The sequence below is a fragment of the Scyliorhinus torazame genome, chromosome 7 (genome assembly GCF_047496885.1).
Source record: "Scyliorhinus torazame isolate Kashiwa2021f chromosome 7, sScyTor2.1, whole genome shotgun sequence".
Lineage (NCBI taxonomy): Eukaryota > Metazoa > Chordata > Chondrichthyes > Carcharhiniformes > Scyliorhinidae > Scyliorhinus > Scyliorhinus torazame.
The window spans coordinates 57231359-57259296 of NC_092713.1; the positions used below are offsets into that span (position 1 = coordinate 57231359).

Below are 27938 nucleotides of genomic sequence, written 5' to 3' on the forward strand. Positions count from 1 at the left end.
TTTTCCCCCTAACTATATATCTCTTTATTTTCATTTTTAAAATTGATTTTAGACAGTCAATTATTTATATATATGTTGCATATCTATGATTGTGTTCCATATAGTGGCATTTGCTGTTCATTTCTAGTCCAAGAATAAATTCTGATAAGATATAAATATGCTTCATGATGCTTAGGTCATAAGAAATAGGAGCAAGAGTAGGCCATGCAGCCCATTGAACCTGCTCTGCCATTCAAAATGATCATTGCTGATTTGATCATAACCCTTGACACCCTTATCTATCAAAAATCTTTTCTAACTCAGCCTTGAAAACATTCAATGACACAGCCTCCACTGTCCTCCGTGGAAGTGAATTCCTCTCAGAAAGGAAATTTCTCCTTATCGCCATCTTAAATAGGAGACCCCTTGTTTTGAGACTGTCCCCTGATCCTATTTCCCCCTTGACGACAAACACCTTCTTTACATCTACCTCTCAAGCCGCCTCAGAATCTAATATGCTTCAATAAGACTTCCGGTGACGGGGATGTGCTGAGCAGTTGCACATTAGGGGCAGGATTCTCCGACCCCCGCCAGGTCGGAGAATCGCCGGGGCGCGGCATGAATCCCGCCCCCGTTGGCTGCCGAATTCTCCAGCACCGCAAATTTGGCGGGGGCAGGAATCGCGCCGGTCGATGCCCCCCCCCCCCCCGGCGATTCTCCGGCCTGCGATGGGTCGAAGTCCCGCTGCTGTCATGCCAGTCCTGCCGGCGTGAATCAAACCACCTACCTTACCGGCGGGACTAGCGCCAAAGGCCTTTCCCGCCGGCCGGCGGCACGTCAACCACTCCGGCGCGGGCCTAGCCCCTCAAGGTGAGGGCTTGGCCCCTTAAGGTGCGGAGAAATCCGCACCCATGGGGCGGCCTGACGCCGGAGTGGTTCACGCCACTCCCTCCCGCCAGGACCCCCCGCCCCGCCGGGTAGGGGAGAATCCCGGCCCAGGTGGCTCTCCTGCGAAAGACAAGAAAATAGGCACTTTTAGCCAAAATTAGCCCACAAAAACCAGTCTAAATCATCCCCTCACCCATAACATTACAAATAACAGCAAAGATGGCAGGAAGCAGCAGTTCCAGAGGCCGCAGAAACAGCGGGAAGGGACAGGAGTGGCGAGCGAGCCGGTCAGCAGATCCAGGAGGCGAGGGGTCCCAGGCCACACTCCCGAGAGAGGGAGACCAGCGACCCGAGAAACGACCACCCCCCCACCAGAGGATGGATGGAAGATGTTCCTCACTCGGGAACTGAAAGAGAATATGCTTCAATAAGATCAGCTCTCATTCTAAATTCCAATGAGTCTCAGCCCAACCTGCTCAAACCTTTGAAGTAAGTCAATCCCTTCATCCTAGGAATCTGCATGGCAAGTGAATTTACAGAAGCCTGAGATTTCCTTTGTAGCTATGCTGGCACAAGCTGCCACTCAATGAAAATGGAATGGCCCAAATCATATCGGAAAATGAATGATGAGTTTACACCACATGCTATTATTAAGACGCTAGTCGACCAGTGAGTTCAGGTGAAGAAGTGGTGCAATATGAGTTATGAATATCTGTAATGTGCTGGTCCGTTTACACCACTTCAGAATTTGCATGAACAGCACCTGGCCCTCAATCTTCCCGTTAATTTGAAGAACTTGCTCAATTTGCATGTTGCCCAGAAGCAAAGGGAATAAACAAATGAATACTAAAATAAACATCAAATGCCAGATGTTAGACTTTCGAAATTTGGGCAGATAACTTTCAAAGTTTGAGCATAAAATCTGTCACTTGGAAAAATCAAGTTGCTTTACGAAGTGGATGCTCATTGCTTGAGTGTCGTTATTTCTCACTAACCTTCTCCCTTTTTCCTGTTAGGCTACCATACAGTGGCTACTTTGGTGGGGTGTCAGGACTGAGCAAGGAGCAGTTTTTAAGAATCAATGGCTTTCCTAATGAGTACTGGGGCTGGGGTGGTGAGGACGATGATATTTACAACAGGTAAGACAGTACTTCAAGCATTGATATTGTTGATTTATTCCAGAATTATTCAAATCAGTTTTGATTGGAAAAAACAACATGGATGCCATAATTGGAGGAACCTTGTTTGCATTTGTATTAAATGCTGGTTTATGGCCTTGTCCAAGATTAGCTTCATGTCAACAATTTTGCAAATGAAAACATCGCAGCTTGGTTTCGTACCTTTTCTTGGTTCCTTCTTACCAATTACTTAAACTAATTATGCTCCGATGTTTTAACTATAGTTTTGAAAGGAAACTTGAGATCCTTCTTCCACAAGATCAGATAATATTTTATTTGGAGATGGAATGCATTAGCGTGGAGAGTGATGGAATTGTTTCTTTCAGAGGAACATTGGATACATATTTAAACTAAGAATGATTCATGGCTGTGGGAGAGACTGGGGCAGGGCGATTAGTGTTAGAATCTACGTGGATATGGTGGGCCCAATGACAACCTTCTGTGTTGTAAATTTCTACTTCTGCCTTCCTTCCTATTCCTTTTTCTCATCTATTCTCATTCTTTCCCTCTTTTTTCCTTTTATCTCACATCTCTATTCTCCTTCTATTTATCTTTCTTTTATCCTGCAGGGCATTTAGAGATGCCATTTCATGGCTGTCTTGTTAAATAGAGACAAATGCTGGAAATAACCTGGCTGTAAATTGAACCAAGCAAAGGAAAACCAGTTGAATGCAGTGAACTCCAAATGCAACCTCTCCTCCAGAATGTCCAATTTGATTCTGATATACACAACTAGATTTGCCAATGAACATGGTGTCACGACCCACTCCAGGTGAAGATCCCCAAAGCTATTGATCCGGGCGAGGCCCCTCTTAACTCCCCAAGCCTTTCTACCATCTATAAGACAGGAGTGTTATTGAATACCCTTCACTTGCCTGGATGAGTGTAACTCCAACAATAGTCAAGAAGCTTGACACCATTCCGGACATTGCAGCCCACTTAATCGGCACACCATTCACCGCTTTAAACATTCACTTCCTCCACCAGCAGCACACAGTGGGAGCAGTGTCTATCATTTACAAGGTACACTGCAGCAGCTGAGAAACCTTCTGCGACAGCATCTTCCAACCCTGCAACCTGTACTACAGAATACAGGTGCTACAAATACATGGGAGTACCACCACTTGCAAGTTTCCCTCCAAGCAACGCACCATTCTGACGTGGAACTATGCTGGGTCAAAATCCTGGTACTCCCGAACAATACAGTTTAAGTATCTACTCCACATGGACTGCAGCATTTCAAACTTGTGGCTCACCTCTCCCATCTCAAGGGCATTTAGAGATGGGCAATTAAGTGTGGCCTTGCGATGCTCACATCCCATGCAAACTTTTTTTTTTAAAGTCCACATTCACTTACAGTCCCACACCTTACTGTCCCTTTGTTGATTGTCGCTGTGTCCTTTGGGTCACAATGCTGAAGTAAAAGCCACTTTAAAACAATCATTATAGACTACACCAAACAACCATGTTTTATATATAAGTCAACTATTCGCCCTTGTGCATTCACTTAGTGCCAAGCTCCTGTGTGCCTTTGCCTGTCCTGCTGTTGGTACGCTGGTGGCTGCAGCATGGCTGGTGGAAGGTTACTGACTTTCATTTGGGGAGACTGCAAATTGCCTTGCGGGAAGACCTTGCACATCTCTGGCCCCAGAAGGCCTGGGTTAGGACTGTTCACCCTGATATGAGTGATAACAGTCTGGGTTGCCTGGGAGGCAATTGGACACTGGCAGGGTGGCATTGGTATGAGGATGAATGTTGTCATGCTGAGAGAGGACAACAAGCTTCCGCTCCACAGAATAACTGCCACTCCACATAATGATGCCACAGCAATTCTAACGATGTGTTGGGAAAATATATTGCTGGACAGGTGAGAGGCCCATTTGAACACTGGTATCTCCAGCCGTGACGGCTGTATGCTGTGCTTGTGTGACTTTAGTCTGGGCTTCCACTGCAGCACTCAAATATTGTGTGGCTTCTGCTTGTGATGCGAAGGAAGCTAAGACAGATAGAACATAGAACATTACAGCGCAGTACAGGCCCTTCGGCGCTCAATGTTGCGCCGACCTGCGAAACCACTCTAAAGCCCATCTACACTATTCCCTTATCGTCCATATGTCTATCCAATGACCATTTGAATGCCCTTAGTGTTGGCGAGTCCGCTACTGTTGCAGGCAGGGCATTCCACCCCCTGACTACTCTGAGTAAAGAACCTACCTCTGACATCTGTCTTATATCTATCTCCCCTCAATTTATTAAAAAATATATATATTTATTAAAGTTTTTTAACACAGTTTTTCTCCCTAACAAACAATAGCCCCCCCCCCCCCACCCCTCGTAACAAAAAAACGAGAAATCGAGCAGAGCAAGATATATACATGGCAAAATGATATATTTACACAGCTTTGTACACTGGCCCTCTCCCGTATGTGCCTGTTTCCCCAACCCTTCATGTTATCTCTTGCTCATCCACCCTCCTGCACTCCCGGCTCGTCCACTACTCCAAATATTGCCAGCCCCCAGCTTGGCTTGACCCGGACTTTCACCACCTGAGATATTGCTCCCGCCACTCCTCTCCAGAACCCCTCCAGTGCCGGGCATGACCAAAACGTATGGACATGGTTCACCGGACTCCCTGAACATCTTCCGCATCTGTCCTCTACCCCAAAGAACCTACTCAACCTCGCCCCCGTCAAGTGCGCTCTGTGAACCACCTTAAATTGTATCAGGCTGAGCCTGGCACAGGAGGAGGAGGAATTAACCCTACCTAGGGCATCAGCCCACAGACCTTCCTCGATCTCCTCCCCCAGTTCCTCCTCCCATTTACCCTTCAACTCTTCTACCAGCGCTTCCCCCTCTTTCAACTCCTGGTGTATTTCCGACACCTTGCCCTCCCCGACCCATACTCCTGAGATCACCCTATCTTGAACTTCTTGTGCCGGGAGCAACGGGAATTCCCTCACCTGTCGCCTCACAAAAGCCCTCACCTGCATATATCTAAAGGCATTTCCCGGGGGTAACTCAAACTTCTCCTCCAGTGCCCCTAGGCTCGCAAACGTCCCGTCGATGAACAGGTCCCCCATTCTTCCAATCCCCGCCCGATGCCAGCTCTGGAACCCGCCGTCCACCTTCCCCGGGACAAACCGGTGGTTACCCCTGATCGGGGACCACACCAATGCTCCCATTGCACCCCGGTGCCGTCTCCACTGGCCCCAGATCCTTAGCGTTGCCGCCACCACCGGGCTCGTGGTATACTTTGTCGGCGAGAGCGGCAGCGGTGCCGTCACCTCATGAATCACCCCCGGGACACAGTCCTCCATCCTCGTGGCCAGCACTTTTGCCAGCAACTTTGCATCCACATTAAGGAGCGAGATCGGCCTGTACGATCCACATCGCAGTGGTTCTTGTACCGCTTTAGGATCAACAAAATTGTCACTTCCGACATTGTCGGAGGTAGGGACCCCTCCTCTCTTGCCTCGTTAAAGGTCCTCACTAATAGCAGGGCCAACAGGTCTACGTACTTCCTGTAGAACTCCACCGGGAATCCATCCGGTCCCGGGGCCTTCCCCGTCTGCATGTTCCCCAAACCCTTGCTCAGCTCCTCCAACCCAATTGGTGCCCCCAAACCAGCCACCTCTTGCTCCTCCTCCCTCGGGAATATCAGTTGATCTAGGAATCGTCTCATCCCCTCTTCCCCCGCTGGGGGCTGGGATCTGTACCGCTCTTCATAAAAGGCCTTAAATACCTTGTTTATTTTCGTCGCACTCCGAACCGTGGTTCCCCTTCCATCTTTGACTCCACCTATTTCCCTCGCTGCCATCCTCTTACAGAGCTGGTGTGCCAGCATCTGACTAGCCTTTTCCCCATACTCGTAGGTCGCCCCCTGCACTTTCCTACACTGTGCCTCCGCCTTCTCTGTGGTCAACAGGTCAAACTCCGTCTGGAGCCGCCGTCTTTTCCCAAATAATCTTTCCTCCGGGGCCTCTGCGTATCTCCTGTCGACTCTCAAAATCTCCCCCACTAACCTCTCCCTTTCCATACCCTCTGTGTTCTCCCTATGAGCCCTAATGTAGATTAGCTCTCCCCTGATCACCGCCTTCAACGCCTCCCATACCACCCCCACCCGCACCTCCCCGTTGTCGTTGGCCTCAAAGTACCTTTCGATACACCCCCTCACCTTCCCACACACCACCTTGGCCGCCAGCAGTCCCACATCCAGCCGCCACAACGGGCGTTGGTCCCTCTCCTCTCCCAGCTCCAGTTCCACCCAGTGCGGGGCACGGTCCGAAACGGCTATGGCCGAATACTCCGTCCCCTCCACCCTCGGGATGAGCGCCCTACCCAGAACAAAGAAATCTATCCGGGAGTAGGCTTTGTGTACATGGGAGAAGAAAGAAAATTCCCTGGCCTGCGGCCTTGCAAACCGCCATGGGTCCACTCCCCCCATCTGATCCATAAACCCCCTAAGTACCTTGGTCGCCGCCGGCCTCTTTCCAGTCCTTGATTTGGAGCGGTCCAGTGCTGGATCCAACACTGTATTGAAGTCCCCTCCCATTATCAGGCCTCCTATCTCCAGGTCCGGAATGCGCCCCAACATGCGCTTCATGAATCCTGCATCATCCCAGTTCGGGGCGTATACGTTTACCAACACCACCCACGTCCCTTGCAGCGTATCGCTCACCATTACATATCGCCCTCCATTGTCCGTTACAATAGTCTTGGCCTCAAATAACACCCGCTTTCCCACAAGTATTGCCACCCCTCTATTCTTCGCGTCCAGTCCCGAGTGGAATACCTGTCCTACCCATCCCTTTCTTAACCTGACTTGGTCCGCCAACTTCAGGTGTGTCTCTTGGAGCATGACCACGTCCGCCTTCAGTCCCTTTAAGTGCGCGAACACTCGAGCCCTCTTCACCGGCCCATTCAGGCCCCTCACATTCCACGTTATCAGCCGGATTGGAGGGCCCCTCCCCCCCGCCCGCCGACCAGCCATCTCCTTTTCTGGGCCAGTCCCGTGTCCACGCCTCCCTCACCCTCCAGTCCCCCAGACTAGGAACCCCCGTCCCGACCACCTCTTCTGTGTCCCATTCCCTTTCGGCCAGTGCAGCAGCAACACTTTTCCCCCCTCCCTTCCCCCCCCCTCCCCTTCCCCCCGCTAGACCCCTGTCAAGCTTTTTTGCTCCGCCATGTCACTCCCGGAAGTCAGCTGACACCTGCTGACCCCGGCTTCCCCCGCCGTCCGATTGACCTCCCCGTGTGGGAGTCTCCCAGTCCATCTGCATTCCTTCATTCCCCTTCCCGCCTTTCTTCCCGCGCGCGGGAAAAAAACCCGCGCTTTCCAAAGCCCGCTCCGCCCCCTCTGGCACAGCTCCTGTCGCGGCCTTGTAACTCCCCCCATCCCATGTAACATTTCCTGCATGTGATTGACCCCCTATATACAACAACCATCACACATCAAACCTCAAACATCCCCCCCACCCTCACAAACCCTCAGTTAGAGTCCAACTTTTCGGCTTGTACAAGGTCCACGCCTCTTCAGGCGTTTCGAAGTAATAGTGTTGGCCCTTGTATGTGACCCATAGTTGCGCTGGCTGCAGCATTCCAAATTTCACTTCTTTCCGGTACAACGCCGCTTTGGCCCGGTTGGAACCCGCTCTCCGCTTTGCAACCTCCGTGCTCCAGTCCGGGTATATTCCGATCTCTGCATTGTCCCACTTACTGCTCCGCTCCTCCTTGGCCCATCTCAGGACCCACTCTCTGTCCATGAACCGGTGAAACCTCACCACCATCGCTCTTGGCGGCTCATTTGCCTGGGGTTCTTCGCCAGCACCCGATGTGCCCCGTCCAACTCCAGCGGCCTCGAAGGGGCCTTCGTGCCCATCATCGCCTCGAGCATCGTGCTCGCGTATGCCCCAGCATTGGCCCCCTCCACTCCCTCAGGGAGACCCAGGATTCGCAGATTCTTTCACCTCGACCTGTTCTCCAGGTCTTCGAGTCTTCCCGCCCACCTCTTGTGTAGCGCCTCGTTCTGCTCCACTCTCACCGCCAGGCCCACGAGCTCATCCTCGTTCTGACTGACTCTTTTCTGTACCTCTTGGATCTTAAGTTCGTGTGCCTTCTGGGTGATCCCGAGTCCTTCAATTGCCGAAAGCATAGGCGCCAACATCTCCTTGCGCATCTCCTCGCGCTGCTCCTCGAAGCAGCGCTTGATCAACTCCTGCAGCTTCCCTTTGTCCCTGGCCGCCGCCATTTTGTTTTCTTTCCCTCGCTTCTCCCGTTGCTCCAGTGCCGCTCCTTTGGCCGTTACACTTCTGGTCCGTTTCATAGAAGTTGGAGGGGGACCTCTCTCTTCCCTTCCCCACAGGTTGCGTCAAAAAAAGTTCCGTTGGGGCTCCTCTAGCGTGCCCGAAAGTCCGTGGTAGCGGGAGCTGCCGAATCGTGCGGCTTAGCTCCGCATAGCCGCAATCGGAAGTCTCTCCCCTCAATTTAAAGCTATGTCCCCTCGTGCTAGACATCACCATCCAAGGAAAAAGGCTCTCACTGTCCACCCTATCCAATCCTCTGATCATCTTGTATGCCTCAATTCAGTCACCTCTTAACCTTCTTCTCTCGAACGAAAACAGCCTCAAGTCCCTCAGCCTTTCCTCATAAGATCTTCCCTCCATACCAGCCAACATTCTGGTAAATCTCCTCTGCACCCTTTCCAATGCTTCCACATCCTTCCAATAATGCGGCGACCAGAATTGCATGCAATACTCCAAATGCAGCCGCACCAGAGTTTTGTACAGCTGCAACATGACCTCATGGCTCCGAAGCTCAATCCCTCTACCAATAAAAGCTAACACACCGTACGCCTTCTTAATAACTCTCTCAACCTGGGTGGCAACTTTCAGGGATCTATGTACATGGACACCGAGATATCTCTGCTCATCCACACTGCCAAGAATCTTACCATTAGCCCAGTACTCTGTCTTCCTGTTATTCCTTCCAAAATGAATCACCTCACACTTTTCTGCATTAAACTCCATTTGCCACCTCTCAGCCCAGCTCTGCAGCTTATCTATGTCCTTCTGTAACTTGTAACATCCTTCCGCACTGTCCACAACTCCACCTACTTTAGTGTCATCTGCAAATTTACTCACCCATCCTTCTGCGCCCTCCTCCAGGTCATTTATGAAAATGACAAACAGCAGTGGCCCCAAAACAGATCCTTCTGGTACACCACTAGTAACTGGACTCCAGTCTGAACATTTCCCATCAACCACCACCCTTTGTCTTCTTCCAGCTAGCCAATTTCTGATCCAAACTGCTAAATCACCCTGAATCCCAAGCCTCCGTATTTTCTGCAGTAGCCTACCGTGGGGAACCTTATCAAACGCTTTACTGAAATCCATATACACCACATCAACTGCTTTACCCTCATCCACCTGTTTGGTCACCTTCTCAAAGAACTCAAAAAGGTTTGTGAGGCACGACCTACCCTTCACAAAACCGTGTTGACTATCTCTAATCAAATTATTCCTTTCCAGATGATTATACATCCTATCTCTTATAAACCTTTCCAAGATTTTGCCCACAACAGAAGTAAGGCTCACTGGTCTATAGTTACCGGGGTTGTCTCTACTCCCCTTCTTGAACAAGGGAACAACATTTGCTATACTCCAGTCTTCTGGCACTATTCCTGTAGACAAAGATGACTTTAAGATCGAAGCCAAAGGCTCAGCAATCTCCCTAGCTTCCCAGAGAATCCTAGGATAAATCCCATCCGGCCCAGGGGACTTATCTATTTTCACACTTTCCAGAATTGCTAACACCTCCTCCTTATGAACCTCAAGCCCTTCTAGTCGAGTAGCCTGAATCTCAGTATTCTCCTCGCCAACATTGTCTTTTTCCTGTGTGAATACTGATGAAAAATATTCATTTAGCACCTCTCCTATCTCCTCGGACTCCAAGCACAACTTCCCACTACTGTCCTTGACTGGCCCTACTTTACCCTAGTCATTCGTTTATTTCTGACATATCTATAGAAAGCTTTAGGGTTATCCTTGATCCTCCCTGCCAAAGACTTCTCATGTCCCCTCCTGGCTCTTCTTAGCTCTCTCCTTAGGTCCTTCCTAGCTAACTTGTAACTCTTGAGCACCCTAACTGAACCTTCATGTTTCATCTTTACATAAGCCTCCTTCTTCCTCTTGACAAGTGTTTCGACTGCTTTAGTAAACCACGGTTCCCTTGCTCGACCACTTCCTCCCTGCCTGACAGGTACATACTTATCAAGGACACGCAGTAGCTGTTCCTTGAACAAGCTCCACATTTCCATTGTGCCCATCCCCTGCAGTTTTCCTCTCCATCCGATGCATCCTAAGTCATGCCTCATCGCATCATAATTGCCTTTCCCCCAGATATAACACTTGCCCTGCGATATATACCTATCCCTTTCCATCACTAAAGTAAACGTAATTGAATTGTGGTCACTATCACCAAAGTGCTCACCTACCTCCAAATCTAACACCTGTCCTGCTTCATTACCCAGTACCAAATCCAATATGGCCTCGCCTCTCGTTGGCCTAACCAAACAGTGTCAGGAAACCCTCCTGCACACATTGGACAAAAACAGACCCATCTAAAGTACTTGAACTAAAGCGTTTCCAGTCGATATTTGGAAAGTGAAAGTCCCCCATAACAACTACACTGTTGCTTTCGCTCCTATCCAGAATCATCTTTGCAATCCTTTCCTCTACATCTCTGGAACTTTTCGGAGGCCTATAGAAAACCTCTAACAGGGTGACCTCTCCTTTCCTGTTTCTAACCTCAGCCCATACTACCTGAGTAGACGGGTCCTCATCAAACGTCCTTTCTGCCACCGTAATACTGTCCTTGACTAACAATGTCCTCTCCCTCTTTTACCACCTTCCTTGAGCTGACTGAAATATCTAAACCCTGGCACCTGCAACAACCATTCCTGTCCCTGCTCTATCCATGTCTCCGAAATGGCCACAACATCGAAGTCCCAGCCACCAGTTCACCCACCTTATTCCGGATGCTCCTGGCATTGAAGAAGACACACTTTAAACCAACTTCCTGGCTGCCGGTACACTCCTGCAACTTTGAAACCTTACTCATGACCTCACTACTCTCAACCTCCTGTATACTGGAGCTACAATTCAGGTACCCAAGCCCCTGCTGAACTAGTTTAAACCCTCCTGAAGAGCATTAACAAATTTCCCCCCCAGGATATTGGTACCCCTCTGGTCCAGGTGTAGACCATCCCGAATGTAGAGGTCCCACCGACCCAGAATGAGCCCCAATTATCCAGAAATCTGAAACCCTCCCTCCTGCACCATCCCTATAGCCACGTGTTCAACTCCTCTCTCTCCTTATTCCTCGTCTCGCTATCACGTGGCATGGGTAACAACCCAGAGATAATAACTCTGTTTGTCCTAGATCTAAGTTTCCACCCTAGCTCCCTGAATTCCTGCCTTACATCCCTATCCCTTTTCCTACCTGTGTCGCTGGTACCTATGTGGACCACGACTTGGGTCTGCTCCCCCTCCCCCTTAAGGATCCTGAAAACACGATCCGAGACATCACGCACCCTGGCACCTGGGAGGCAACACACCAACCGCGAGTCTCTCACGGGGAGAATGTGCAGACTCCGCACAGGCAGTGACCCAAGCCGGGAATTAACCTGGGACCCTGGAGCTGTGAAGCAATTGTGCTAACCACTATGCTACTGTGCTGCAAGTTCAGTGAATTTATCCTCGGGTGCCAAAACCCTTACAACTGAAGCATGAGATTCACACACTGATCACTTCACCACGCTCCCTTACACTTACCTAACACAATGAAAAATGAAATTAAATGAAAATCGCTTATTGTCACAAGTAGGCTTCAAAGAAGTTACTGTGAAAAGCCCCTAGTCGCCACATTCCGGTGCCTGTTCAGGGAGGCTAGTACAGAAATTGAACCGTGCTGCTGGCCTGCCTTGGTCTGCTTTAAAAGCCAGCGATTTAGCCCAGTGTGCTAAACCAGCCCCTAAACAATCTCCTCCAAACCAGGACTCAGACCTCACATTCATGGCTTCACCTCGCCCTCACGTACTTAACAATGCCAAAAAGCACACACCCACATCTCATAGCTTACATTCTTGCTGGCTGTTCATTGATTACAGGCACATCACCAAAATCCACTGCACCAGACCCACTGACACACTTCCCTCAGTCTTCCCTCAGGATAGGGTTGTGAAAAAGCTGAGGCAGCACGAGCTAACCAAGATACGACCCATGACCTCACCCCAATGGAGGAGACCATGTTCATCATCAGTGGAATGGCCACAACAGAGGTGGTGGCCGGCAGAGATCGTTGCAAATTATTTTATGCATTTCGACTAATCGTCCTCACATTCCTCATCGCACAATCTTTCTTGACATATAAGTAGCAGATGGATCACGAATGCAGCACTTGCTTTCCCCTGTTCTCCCTTCCCCTCCATGCCAACAATACTGCCTTTGTGTTTTGGTCCTTTCAGACATCCAGGCTGCAGTGGTGCAGGAGCTAGAAGTGGTTGAAGAAAAGGCTGTCACTTGCTTTGAAACTATACATTCTTAGAGGTAGCTTAGAGACAGGATCAGCATGTGCCAACGGACTCTGCACAGGGGGCCTGCATCAAGGGCAGAGACAAGAATAATAAAGGTTCTGGCTCTCAGGAGGACGCAGTCAAGTTCTGCCACAGAGGGCTCAGATGAGGACTTTGACGAGTCAGCATAGCAAAAAAGAACACACCTGAGTTTTGGATAGAGAGCTGCATGGTAAATTGGCAGGTCTGTCAGAAAAATCGCCATCACTGCCAAGGACCATGGAGGCGTCCAACGCCTGACTTGTACGTGGCTTTATGCAGAGCTTAGACACTTTCCAGTATGGAAGTGGTGGCCAACTCCATGAGCTCATTTGTGGACCCACCGATGAACTCACAAAAGGAAGATTTACAGGGCACAAGGACCAGAGAGAACGTAATTATTGTTTCACTTGAGTCCACAATGCAGTATCAAAGTCCAATGAAAAATGCCTTCACCGAGGCAGCACGGTAGCACACGTGGCTAACACTGTGCCTTCACAGAGCCAGGGTCCCATGTTCGATTCCGGCTTGGGTCACTGTCTGTGCGGAGTTTGCACGTTCTCCCCGTGTGTGCATGGGTTTCCTCCGGGTGCTCCGGTTTCCTCCCATAGTCCAAAGATGTGCAGGTTAGGTGGATTGGCCACACTAAATTGCCCTTAGTGTCCAAAATTGCCCTTTGTGTTGGGTGGCGTTACTGGGTTATGGGGATAGGGTGTAGCTGTGGGCTTGGGTAGGGTGCTCTTTCCAAGAGCCGGTGCAGACTTGATGGGCCGAATGGCTTCCTTCTGCACTGTAAATTCTATGATAATTCTATGATTCATATGGGGTCATTGAAATTATTGTTACACCTAATCCTGCCCTTGGGACAATATTCATAGTGATGGCCACCTGGATCCACTGCCCTGGGATTAAAGAGCTTTCTCTTCCTGTCCACCTGATGCTACCCAAGATTCTAGTGCTACCTCTGAAAACCTAGGAGCATGCTCTCTGCCCTGATATGCCATATTCACACTTTCTGCTGATCACACTCCCCAGCCACATCCAGCACCTGTTGAAGCCAAAATGCACCTCCCATTTAAGAATGCAGACTTGCTTTATGCGCTATTAGTATAACACAACCGTGTGCCTCTTGCTGAGATGTGAGGCGTGTCTGGTGCTGGGCTGAATGCTACTGTAATTTAAATTAGCAGCCGTCACAATATTGTAGATGAGAATGTTTTTCTCACTGGAGGTCATTAGGCTGTGGAATTCTCTTCCACAGAGAGCAGTGCAGGTTGGATTTATTCAAGGCTGAGTTAGATTCTTGATAGACAAGGGAGTCAACGTGTCTCGATGATGGAAAAGAAAGACCACAAAATTACACCCGAAATATTGAACTTTAAAAGACACGCGAGTTTTATATTTTTAAAATGGATACAAACCCCAAAGATGGCCGGATCTCTCTCCCCCGCCCCCCCCCCCCTCCCCCCCCCCCCCCCCCCCGGACCCTGCTAACCGCCCTCCAAGCCAGGTCTCGCCAGTATGGACCATGTCTAATCCACGCCGGTGGGACTGGCCGGAAACGGGCGGCCGCTCGGCCCATCAGGGCCCGGAGAATTGCCGGGGGGGGGGGGCGCGCATCCAACGGCCCCCGACCAGCGCGGCGCAATCCCCACCCCTGCCCGAAAACCGCCGCCAGAGAATGCGGCGGCGGGGCGCGATTCCCTCCGTCCCCCAGCGATTCTCCGACCCGGTGGGGGGGGCGGAGAATCTCGCCCCCTACTGCGTTACAATTTTCTCAATGTTTTGTTCTTTATTTTGGAAGCTTTTTACCTTTATTTATAAATCTACATCGCGAGTGTTTGCTTCTTTTTTGTGAATTTCCCTAAAAGGCTTGAGATGTTTTTCCCACCATGATTTTTTGGGAAGGAAGAGAAGGGGGAAGAGAAAAGAACCTAGAGATCAGGCTTATAAGACAACACAATAGATGATCAAGACCCTCTTTGATACATTCAACCACCAGATAGATAGACCGAGAAGATCTTTGAGTATCTTCCAGAGAGTTAAATTTAAAGAGGTTAAGATCCATTCCCGAAGTCCTGGGAGAACTTTGCAACGTCCCACAGAAAGGTTTCTGCAAACCTTCTCAACAAACAGGACAGCAGAAGCTATGGCTCAAAACGTGACTTAAACACTGAGTTTTCTCGCTGCAGAGTCAGTCAAAGGGGAATTGCAGCATCTGCCAAGTAAGCCCATTCTTGCATTCTTCCATGTTGCAGGTGTAGAATGGTCCATTGAATGTGGCACAGGAGCAAGATAATTTAGTAGAGGGGGCAATTCATTTCCATCATGTTGCTTGGTTTCCATGAGTACTTGGGCCCATAGATTGAATTCATGTTGTCATCCAAGCGTCTTCTATCAATCCACACCGAGATTACGAGATTTTAAATGAAAAGTGCTTCACTCCCTTTATTATCAAATTCATATGAAATTTCAGGCATGCGTTTCTTCATTTCCGCATCTAGAATATAGGAACTGCCATTATTCATTTGCCCCTGGCTATTACAGATTACCTGCACTCTTTTGGAATATAGGTATTTTTGAATTACTAATGTCTATACTATTGAATTACTGGAGCTTTGAAGAAGAGTCTTACAGACTCGAAATGTTAACTCTACTTCTCTCTCCACAGATGTTGTTAGACTTGCTGAGTTTTTCCAGCATTTTCTGCTTTTATCACCTCCCAGAATCCATTCCTCTTGCAATAAACAACCTTCTATTTTTCTTCCTAATCACTTATTATATGTGCACATTAACTTTGTGACTGCTCTAGCAGGAGACTCAGATTCCTCTGTACCTCAGAGTTCTGCAATCTCTTGCCATTTAAATAATATGCTGCTTTCTTATTTTTCCTGCCAAAGTGGACAAGTTCACATTTTCTGACATTATATTCCGTCTGCCAAATTTTGCTCACTCCCTTAACCTATCGATATCTCTTTGCAGACTTCTTGGGCGGGATTCTCTCAGTCCGGGGCAAGGCCGGAGAATCCACACGACTGGTGCGAATCGCGGCACACCGCCGCAACGCCAGCACGTGATTCTCCGCAGAGCGGAGAATCGGCGCATTGGTGCCGGCTTGGCTGGCGCGGCGCCGGTCGGGGGCTGTTCTAAGCGGCCGGCCTGCCGGTTCTCGGCCCGGGATGGGCCAATCGGCCATCGTAAAAACGGCAAGTCCCCCTTGCGCCGTCCACACCTGCTCTCAGCCGGCGGGAACTCTGCGTGGAAGAGTCAGGGGGGGGGGGCGGCCTGTGGAGAGGGAAAGGGGGTCCAGCCCCGGGGAGGGGGCCTCCGATGTGGCCTGGCCCGCAATCGGGGCCTACCGATTTACCCTCCTTTCTTCCACGCCGGCCCCTGTAGCCCTGCACCATGTTGTGTCGGGGCCGGCGCACTGAAGGAAGCCACTGCGCGGATCCCACGGTGCCCATTTGACGCCGGGATCAGCAGCTGGAGTGGCGTGAACCGCTCCAGTACTGTGCTGGCCCCCTGTAGAGGCCAGAATTGCTGATCCTGAGGCCGCGTTTCCGACAGCATCAACACTTAGCCTCAGGATCACAGAATCCCGCCCCTTATGGCCTCTTCACAGCATACTTTCCTACCTATCTCTGTATCGTCAGCAAATTTAGCAACAATACTTATGATCCTATCATTCAAGTCATTAATAAATATTGTAAGGACTTGAGGTCCAGCACTGGTCCCTGTGGCACTCCATCTGTTAAATCCTGCCAATCTGAAAATGATCAATTTATGCACCCTCTTTTTCCCTAACCAATCTTGTACGTACGCTAGCATATTATTTCCTGCAATATGAGCTCTTGTTTTCTGTCGTAACATTTGATGTGGCGTATTGTCAAACGCCTTTTGGAAATCTAAGTACACTGCATCCACAGGTTCCTCTTTATCCATGTTGCCTATAACTTCAAAGGATTCTAATAAATTAGTCAAACACGATTTCCATTGCTCAAAATCTGTCCGATTGCAGTGAGATGTTATAAATGCTCTGTTATAACTTTCTTAATAATAGATTTCTTCATTTTCCCTCGGACAGATGTTAAGCTCACTGGCCTGTAGTTGCCTGCATTCTGCCTCCCTCCTACCTTGAATGGAGGAGTTGGATTTGCTATTTTCCAGTCTGGTGGAACCTTCATGAAGTGATTTTGTAGTCCTATAGGTTTTATTGCTGTGATATCAGTATGTGCATTGGGATATCTACATGTGTATCCTCAGGAGATGAAAGTTTGTGGCACTGTTTCTGACTGAATACACTGTTCTCAGAGCACAGTGTTATTGGCACAAACACATTGATTAAAGGTTACTTTGAACATTTAGGAAGCAAATTATTTGTGTTATTATGTTACCAACTGTATTGCCACCAATGCCAATTAGAGGATATCCACTCCTTTAAACTCCTTCAAATCATAAATTTGTGATTGCCTCAGAGCAGAGTTAAGCATAGAGCCTGTTGGCCTCCTGGGGTGGGAACAATCTATAATTAAAAATTATACAAATTAATTACCAGCTGTTGTACAGAATGTGTATTATTTTGAATTAAGTGCAAGCATGATGTCTTATTTTAATTAGACAATATGCATAAATTTCAATAATGATTGCTACTGCTGTCTTGACTTCATTAACTATACTTTGAGTCAATCACAAATGTATTATTTGAAACCATTTCAAGGAATCGGTATTCCTTCATTCTCATTGGTGGCAAAATCAACAACATTATGGTACAAACACAAACTTTCATGTCGCCTAATGTTCAAAATGGTGCCAGCTATGAAATCAGCTTAAATCAATGGTGTGACACCTTAAGTGTGTTGGACAGAATAGATGGATTATCAAATTGGAAAAGGTAGACACAATGGTCCAATGAATCTGTAATAATGCATTTTCTTCTTCTGGGCTTCATATTGCTGAATTGGGTTTCTGGTGTGCAGTTTGAAAGGCTTTAAGCCTAGCCTTTAGAAAAAGGAAGAACTTGCATTTATTTGGCGCCTTTCACAATTTCAGGAGATGTCAAAAGTGATTCACAGGCTATGAAGCACTTTTGGCCTGTCGTCACTGTTGTAATGTAGGAAACGTGGCAGCCAGTTTTCACCCAGCAAGCTTCCACAAACAGCAACAACCTAAATGGCCTGTTGTAGTAATGTTCGTTAAGGGATAATTGTTGGTGCTTTAGAGCAATCGCCTTCACAAACAGAAATCGTGCTGTGGGATATTTATCATCCACCTGAGAGGGCAAGAGGTACTTTGGTTGAAGGTCTGATCTGAAAGATTGATGCTCTGAGCTATTTTAGAATACCGTGCACGTTGACTGCTGTAGACCATTCGGGTGGGATCAAATGCTACGTCACTCTGTGACGCACACCACTATTTTACATAAACATAGAACATACATTTGAACATAAGAGTTAAGAGCAGGTGTAGGCCAGTCAGCGCCTCTAGCCTGCTCCGCCATTCAATAACACCATGACTGATCTGATTGTAACCTCAATCCGACATTGCTGGTCATCCCAATAACCTTTCACCCCTTTGTTAATCAAGAATCTATCAAACTCTGTCTTAAAAATATTCAAAGATTCTGAGTCTACTACCTTTTCTGGAAGAGAGTTCCAGAGACTCTCAACCCTCAAGCGAAAATATTTCCCCTCACATCTGTCTTAAATGAGTGATCTCTTATTTTTAAACAGTGACCCCTCACTCTAGATTCTGCTACAAGATGAAATATCCTCTCCATATCCTCAATGCCAATACCCCACAGGGGGTTGGATTCTTCGTCCCGCCGCGCCAGATTTCTGGTTCAGCACACCGGCAGGATGCTCCGTTTCACCAGTTGGTCAATGGGGTTTCCCATTGTGGGGCAGCCCCACTCCGTCGGGAAACCCCCGAGCCGCCGGCAAAACGGAGCATCCCACCAGCAGAGAATCCAGCCCTGAATCTTCAAAGGTTTCGATGAAGTCGCCTCTTACTCTTCAGTGGTTAGCACTGGTGCTCCACAACTCCAGGGTTCCAGGTTCGATTCCCACTTGGGCCACTGTCCGTGCGGAGTCTGCATGTTCTTCCCTTGTCTGCGTGGGTTTCCTCCCACAAGTCCCGAAAGACGAGCTATTTTGGTAAATTGGATATTCTGAATTCTCCCTCTGTGTACCCGAACAGGCGCCAGAGTGTGGCGACTAGGGGATTTTCACAGTAACTTCATTGCAGTGTTAATGTAAACCTACTTGTGAAAATAATAAAGATTATAATAATTATTATTCCTGGTAAGAGTCTTTATAGTTTTAAAAGTTCAGTTTGAATGCCACAAATTTGTAAAGTCAGATAAGATATCACTGTTACCAACACCATTTAAAAATGTAACAATAATAAATATTGATGTCAAAACCAATTCTGAAGTATTGAAGTAGCTTGGAGCGCTTAAATGTAATGAAGCACATGCAGTATGATGCAGATCTTTGCCCACAATACTACACGATGCCAAACTGTTAACCTCCAGAACAATCGGGACTAAAGTCATTATGACTTGCTGTCCTGTCTTTCTAGTGGCTGGGCCATGATCTGGTAATAGCAAGGCTGGCTGTATTTAGTATGTGGCCTGGAAAGGGAGGAATGATGAAGATACAGGGCATTGTGTATTCATCAATCCGGTGCTTCATAATAGCCTTTTTTTAAGGAGTTTGTCTTATTCCTGCTGTATTGCGGTTAAAAGTACTGTTCTTCAACTTTGGTGTACTTCACTCTCCCATTCACGAGAAACCAGATGAAGACTCTTGGAGTTATAAACTAGGCCTTTATCACAATGCTATATACGGGCTAATGGCATTCCAAGTCGGGACGCCAGAGAGCAGTGATTCAATAATTGTTGTGGCACAGTGGTTGGTACTACTGCCTTACCATGCCAGGGACCTGGGTTCAATTCCAGCCTCGGGTGACTGTGTGAAGTTTGCACTTTCTCCCATTGCCTGCATGGGTTTCCTCCGGATGCCTCCCACAGTCCAAAGATATGCAGGTTAGGTGGATTGGCTGTGCTAAATTGCCCCTTAGTGCCCAAAAATGTGCAGGTTAGGTGGGGTTACCGGGATGGGGTAGGGGAGTGTGCCACGGTAAGGTGCTCTTTCACAGGATCGGTGCAGCAACAAAGGGCCAAATGGCCTCCTTCTGCACTGTAGGAATTTAAAAAAAAGAAAGATATACTGGAGGTTTAGTTATAAGAAATTAGCATATACAAATCATTTGTTACTAGTTATCGATGTTACATTGTGACTATTGGTTACGTTTACATCATTCATCGTATATGAGAATGACTAACCAACTATAACAGGTGCATGCGTATTTAATTATAATATCCAATCAGTACAAAGACACATACATGCTGTCTCCTAATATTGATCACCAGCTTCCCATTATCAAGAATGTGGCTATCAATCACCTATCCGTCTAAGTATAAAGTTCTTCCCAAGGTAAATGGCCCACTGCAATAACAATTCCAGATGATTATGTCTTTTCATCAGACAACTTGACACCAATGCAAAAATGGTGAAAAGATCTTACACTGTTCCTTGTTACTCTTGGTAACGACCATCTGTGACTTATCTTCTTGCTGGGCCTCATCACCAGCGAGATGTGTCCTTGGGCCTATTTGCAATTAGGTAATTTATACAGATGTAGACAATTACAACACATGTTAATTTACAGTGAATGTTGCTGTGGTAATGGAGTACTGTAGAATGGAGATGGAATTCTACCTCCTTCATGCTGCAACAAGAAGTTCTGACAAGAGGAGGTGTGGATGGATCTTCTCTCTGTCTCCTCCTTCCACATTTCAAGGGCATTGTTATGTATTATGGCATACTTCTGACATTGTCACTTCAAACTTTGTACCAAAAGGAATAGATTAATAGAGTAGTTTGGTACAGGAAGTTTGCAGCACTAAGCTAAGTCCTTACATGCTTACTAAATGGCTGCTAGATGTATTCTGCCCAGGCCAGGGCCTCACTCTCTGGGGTGATCATACTCTCTGTTCAAATTGGTCCCTCAAGTCAGGTGACCCTTGTCTGCTGCACTGAGACAGTCACCACAATCACTACAGGCGTATGTCCAGACGAATTCTCAGGCTATACCATTGTCCAATTCAGTTTGTCTTTTTAAGCCCTCACCAGCTTACAGCTGTTATGAGTCCCACTGAGGCTCTTATTAAGGCCCCAGAACCTAATCGTGGAAAGGTAATTGATTCCAGAAGAGTGGATTAATCGCCTTCTTTCAAGCGGCTCATTGGCTCCAGAGATATAAAGATATTTTCTTCTGCTGGCTCCTTCCTGGGTTTTCTCTCTGCAGTCAGTTTGGCAGGGGAGCACTCTGTCATTCCTCCTTGCAGTTCAGGCCTGATTTCACTGGTTGCCCAGTCGAGATGCAGGCCTTGCATCCCTGCTTCAGGTGTCCAATTGGCTCAGAGATAAGCTGTATTTAAATGAAAGATTGCAACGGTAACAGATTTTGTGATGAGCCAGGTTCTGATTAGTTTGTCGGGTTGGGATTCTTTGCATTTAGCTCCAGCTTTTTCTCGAGTTAAATTAGGGACGCGTAGTAAATATTGGCTTTGCTGATGTCCCATGATAGAATTAAAAAGAGTAAACTCTGAAAGTCAGTGCACTAACAGGTAGATAGTCCAGCTGCAGAAACAGCAGGAAGCTTTAGTTATACACACAATTTGGAGTTCAGTGATCTTAATATTGCTAACCTGCCGAAGTTCTTGGAACACATATTTGGGTATGCCTCTAAAAGAAGAGAGTGTAACCATACAGATTGAAATTCTACTTGGGTGTATTTCATAAGTGTCGTGTTGTTTTTGTGAATGCCATATCCAGATGGCTAAAGGCATTGACCAGATAGAATATTAGGTGCAGTTAAGAACAGTTTCTTTTCCTTGTGTCCATTGATGTTGAGGTATCAGCACCACTTTGAAACATAGAACATATGCTGAAAATGCAGAACAAATCATCTGTCCCAATCAACTCTTGACTGACCACGATATTTTATTTTGCTACCTGTTTTCCCAGAGTGGCATATCCTGCCGCCATATTTGGCGCCATATTTAAAAGGCACTCGCCATCACTGACCCACCATTGAAGAAAGAATGTGGACCTCCTGAAGAAAGAAGATGGATCTCCAAGGACACCCTTGAGGCTGGAAATCCTCGATTACACTGAATCTGGAAGATCCACCTGATAGATGCTCCTCCCACCTACTGCTGTGGTGTTCCAGGGTCGCTGGTGGGCCTCCATCCTGACCCTTGGAGGCAACCCCAGGTCGCCTTCAGAGAGGTTGCACTTTCTGCGTGCCACTTTGGTCCAGATGTGTCCCGGACCAGGGTGTTGTCCCTCTGAGGTCATGGGATCATGGGCCGCTCCGCGCCGGCTGGAGCTGGAGCTGCAGGGACCCCTCCGTGTCAGGCTTTCATCGGCATCCCATTAACGGGATGCAAATCAGTTTCACACCGGGCTCCAGCAGGACTCCACCATGACAGGCATCAGTGGAACATCTCATGGGAAATTCACGCTGGTGTAAAACCAATTTTTTGGCCTCCTGCTGAATTCTCTCCTCCGCCACCTGCCATTGAACCCACTTGGGGGGGGGGGGGGGGGGGGGGGGGCTGATGGGAGAGTTCCGCCTAAAGGTTTGAACAGGTATGTAATTCAAACACATTTTTTTTTCTGTCAGAGTTGACAGACACTCACAAAAATAAATATTATGGCTTAAACCGTTGTAAAGCCTCAGAGATTTGTCCCCCAGGTTACAAAATACTTCTGAAAAGGTTTTAAGGAAAATCTACCAGAAACTAAAGAAAAAAAAGTATTCCTTTGTGGACTAGTATTGATGCATCCAGGGAAGTTACTCTGCACATAGGCAGGCAGCATAATAAAACCTCCATTTAAAATGCTAGAGTTCTGGGCAAAAATATCAACACCAAGGCCAGGTTTTTGAATGAGGCAGAAACCTTCCACGTTACAGTTCAGTGGATAATTGAAAGCTGCCAATGTGAAATCTGTAACTTCTGAGATTTATTTGGATTTTTGCCGGGTTGGACACACCACGGGAGATTCAGCCCAGCCAAAGGTCCGTTGTCTTTCAGCGGGATCGGAAAATCCCACCCCTTATTTCCAATAGTGAGAATTTTGGTTGCTGAGAAAAAGATGATGGAATTTGTAGCACCATCAATATGACGCGAGGCAGGTTGAGGTAATGTCAATTGAAGGCTTTATTAAGCAGAACGTTATCCCCAGCAGCGTGGTTACAGAATACAAATGCTGAGAGAAATGGAGGGAATAACTGGGTTCTTATACCGGCATTTCTGGGTGGAGTCCAGTAGGTGGCAGATCCTATCAGGACCTGGCATCCCTCCACCAATAGCCTGTCGACACGTGGTGTACCGTATTACCCCTAATACATACCACCACAGAATTAAAATGAATTAAGGACATATTCTGAGGCATTAATGGGAACCATCAGTTACAGGTTTATATAGATATTTTCCATCATAAGTAAAGACATAAGAACAATTTGTCACAAAGATTGGGGGAAAAACCTGCTGACAGGAGATCAAGTGGCACTGGCAGACAATGGACCGGATTCTGTCAGGGCAAATGGGGCCTCACCCACCGCTCGCAAAATCAGGAGTCCTTCAGGCACTTAGGTGGCCACTGTTAGGCCTTCCCTGTGATTGAGGTCCCTGTTGGACGAAGACCTACCCAACAAGGGCGCGGCTAGACAGTCAGAGACCAACAGCTCTGTGGTATTATCAGGTATTGCAGTATCCGAGAGGCTGAAGACCATTGGTTAAACCTAGGAGTTTACCATTGGCTGTTTGGTATGTAGCTGCGCCCTGATAGGCAGGATATAAGAACCGGTGCCGTACCAGCAGCCCTCATTCTGTACCGAAGCTGCTGGGGAACAGTTCTAGTCTATTAAAGCCTTCAGTTATGTTACTACCTCGTCTTTAATTGTAATTGATCGTGCATCAATTTAATAGACTACACTTAAGCTGAAAGGATGGATCTCCGAATCAAGCCGGAGTGTCTACAACTCACCCCCACGCGGAGAACGCGGCGGCGATATTTAAGCACTGGCTGGCGTGCTTTAAAGGCTCGGCCGGAGTCACCCCCTCAGGAGAACAGAAACTGCATCTCCTGCACTCAAGGGTAAGCCCTAGGATCTACACCCTCATCGAGGAGGCGGAGGACGTCGATGCTGCGATTGAACTGTTAAAAGGACATTATATCCGCCCTGTAAATCAGGTCTACGCATGTCACCTGCTTGCAACTAGACGGCAAAGCCCCGGGGAATCGTTGGAGGAGTTCTACCGTGCGCTACTGGTGCTGGGCAGAAACTGTGGCTGCCCGCATGTTTTGGGGAATGAGCACATGGAACTCCTAATCCGGGATGCCTTTGTAGCAGGTATGAGCTCCTCAGAGATCCGCCAAAGACTCTTGGAGAAAGACACCCTGGAATTTAGAGAGGCACGGGCCCTGGCAGGGTTTATGGATGTTGCCTCCAGAAACGCGCAGTCCTATGCACCCGACCGGACGGTGGCCCCCTGGGCTGCGTGGCATCCCGCAGCGGCAGCCCCACAGACCTTCCCCGGGTCCCCGCAGACCTGCGCTGTAAGACGGCCCGCTAACTCCGTCGGGCCCCGCTGTTTCTTCTGCGGGCATGCAAAGTACCCCCGCCAGCGCTGCCCGGCCCGCACCTCCACCTGCAAAGGGTGCGGCAAGAAGGGCCATTTTGTGGGGTCTGCCAGGCACGAGCCGTGGCCGCGGTCTCCAGCGACTCCGGACAGCCGCGGCACCCTTCCCTTCGGGCCCCAGGCGGCCAGCACTCACCGCCACCCCCCTCTCCTAGGGCCACGTGCAACCCACGGGCGCAGCCATCACGCGGACACCACGCTGGACGGATGGGCCCGATGGACATTTTGTCCATCCCCGCCGCCATTTTGTCCATCCCCGACCACCATGTGCGACCCATGGGAGACGCCATCTTGGATGGGGCTCCAGGCCCCCAGCTCGGCCGACTACACGCTGCCCGATCAAAACCCGCAACTACTTCATCTGGCCTCGGTGACTCTGGACCAAAATCGACCTGGGACACTCGCAACAGCAACAACGACGGTCTTCATCAACGGCCTCGAGACGTCTTGCCTGATTGACTCTGGGAGCACGGAAAGCTTTATACACCCCGACACGGTAAGGCGCCGTTCACTTGTTACCCACCCTGTAAACCAAAGAATCTCCCTGGTCTCCGGGTCACACTCGGTGGAGATAAAGGGGTTCTGCCTAGCAAACCTCACGGTCCAAGGCAGGAAATTCGACAAGTTCTGCCTTTATGTCCTGCCGCACCTCTGCGCGGCTCCACTCCTGGCGTTGGACTTCCAATGTAACTTGCAAAGCCTGACCTTCAAATTCGGCGGCCCTATACCCCCCCTTACTGTCTGCGGCCTCGCGACCACCTCCGAGCCCTCCACGCGGACCTCTGCTACCCTGGTGTCACTCATTTTTTCCACTTCATTAAGACTCACAACCTGCCTACTCCATCGAGGAGGTCAGGACAGTCACCAGGGACTGCCAAATCTGCACGGAGCGCAAACCGCACTTCTACCGGCCAGAGAGGACGCACCTGATAAAGGCTTCCCGTCCCTTTGAACGCCTCAGCATGGACTTCAAAGGCCCACTCCCCTCCACCGACCGCAACACGTACTTCCTGAACATGATTGACGAGTACTCCCGGTTCCCATTCGCCATCCCCTGCCCAGACATGACCGCAACCACCGTCATCAAGGCCCTCCAGGGTATCTTTACACTGTTCGGTTTCTCTGCGTACATACACAGTGATAGGGGGTCCTCCTTTATGAGCGACGAACTGCGTCAATTCCTGCTCAACAGGGGCATTGCCTCAAGCAGGACGACCAGTTACAACCCCCGGGGAAATGGGCAGGTAGAGAGGGAGAACGGAACGGTCTGGAAGACCGTTCTACTGGCCCTACGATCCAGGAATCTCCCAGTCTTCTGCTGGCAAGAAGTCCTCCCGGATGCCCTGCACGCCATCCGGTCTCTGCTCTGTACAACTATCAACCAGACACCTCATGAACGTCTCCTTGTCTTCCCCAGGAAGTCCTCCTCCGGGACCTCGCTCCCAACCTGGCTAGCAACACCCGGACCCATCCTGCTTCGGAAGCACGTGCGGGCGCACAAGTCGGACCCGTTGGTCGAGAGGGTCCGAGAGGGTCCGGCGATTCTCCGCCTCGGGGGGGGGTTGGAGAATCCCGCCCCAGATTTGAATCCATTTCCCCAGAGTAATAACCTTTGAGCTCTGGGTTATTTGTCCAGTGACATTACCACCAGACCACTGTCTCTTTTTATACTCTTTTGAGTATGTCAAGAAAACAATGAATTAATGAATAAATATGCTAATAAACAAATCAGCATATTAATTACTCTCTTAAAGGGGCACTGCAACAAATATCAAAACCTGAAAGGAAACTTATTTAAATTAAAATAATATTTCAGAGAGAGATGATGCACTCCAGCCCCTGCGGCACTCACCAGCCATAGAGTGCCTCCAGCGTATTGGTGGACATCAAGTGTTCCCTCTCCAAGGACCTGGGCCAAAACATACTGCATGTGGTATTTGTAGGAGTCTCCCATCCTAACCAGTCTTGAATCGGCTTTGTTGCATTTAGATAAGAGGGGGTGTTTTCAGACTAGTATGGCCATAGGCAATGATAACTCCATAGTTACTTATACTGAGACTAGCTTTTAATGTCAGATATATTAACTGAATGATATGATTTGAACCCATGTCAATAGCCTGAACTGTCTGGATTACTGGTTTAGTGACATTGTCACTACCCACAATCTCTTTTTATACTCTTTGAGTAAAGCAAATAAAAGAAACAAGTGATAATCAAATGAACTGATTAACACCCCCTTAAAGAGGCAACGGTCCCTTTTTCTGTGCTCAAGATACTTGGTCAATCAATACGCTCCATTTGCTTATCCTACTCTTTAACTATACAATTAACACAGCATTAACAATAGTCAGTGAATTGTGGGAATGGTTATGTGAGCCAATTCGAAAGGCTTTTTAATATAAAAATAAGATTAAATAAGAGGCAAGATAAGTGTAGCATAAATGTTACACACTGGGACTGTCTGAGTAAGATAACATAAGAATAGCAATTAGCAAAAAAGATTTGACCACAAGGAGCAAATTAAGAGATTAATTTGCGTCCTAGGATAGATATGGGCAGCACGGTGGCACAATGGCTGCTGCCTCGCAGCTCCAGGGACCCGTGTAAACTTGGGTCACTGTCTGTGTGGAATTTGCACATTTTCCCAGTGTCTGCATGTGCTTCCTCCAGGTGCTCCGGTTTCCTCCCACAGTCCAAAGATGTGCACGTTAGGTGGATTGGCCAAGCTAAATTGCTTCTTAGTGTCCAAAGGTTAGGTGGGGTCACGGCCATAGGGTGGAGGAGTGGGCCTAGGTAGGGTGCTGTTTCAGAGGGTCGGTGCAGACACGATGGGCCTAATTACCCCCTTCTGCACTGTTTGGATTCAACATCCTTCATGATCAATATAAGTAATGATGGATTCAGGCCCTGAAAACCACCTCTTAAATTAAACTTTGCACACCTGTCCCGTAGTTCCTCCTGGTTATTTTTATGCTTCAGTAGTTGGCTGTATGCAGGCTTTTCCGTTTTCAGAAGAAATCAATGATGGAACATGGACAGAGTGCAGCAGGCAGAAAATGTCAGGTAGGCTCACCCATGTAAAGCAAACTGACATCACCAATTGAGGGTTTAGTCAATTCATTTTACTTGAGCAAAGTAAAATCATTCCACCTGAAAAGGCAACCTGCACGATTTCTCTGGATATCTGGAGCAGTCGTTGCAGAAGACTACTGTGTGGCTCACAGGCCGCCATGCAAAAAGCATTGCTGTGCCTGGTTTTGAGCCAGATAGTTTGCTCTTCGTAATGAGCTGTGTGGAGATTTTTATTGAAAGTTGGACTCCAAAATCTTTGTAATTAAAAATACACATTTCTTTCTTCAAAAATATGCCATTATTTCTACTTCTATATTTCATGGCACCGAAGCATTAGCTATTTTGGTTTGCAAAAAAATGTTTATCTTCAACAAAGCAACATAAAATCTGAAAGCATAAATCCAATAATCCCTGTTCTTCAAGACAGGTGAGTGGC

At 48.2% G+C, this 27938-nt stretch overlaps 1 protein-coding gene across 3 annotated transcripts in view; it reads left to right on the forward strand.

Moving 5' to 3' along the window:
• The window catches only part of b4galt2 (UDP-Gal:betaGlcNAc beta 1,4- galactosyltransferase, polypeptide 2), a 612340-nt gene that overhangs the window by 501215 nt on the left and 83187 nt on the right, over positions 1-27938 (forward strand). For all 3 annotated transcript variants that reach the window (XM_072510742.1, XM_072510743.1, XM_072510744.1), the window contains exon 5: positions 1884-2006. In XM_072510742.1, the coding sequence (XP_072366843.1) occupies positions 1884-2006 (123 nt within the window). The remainder of the gene's footprint in view (positions 1-1883; positions 2007-27938) is intronic.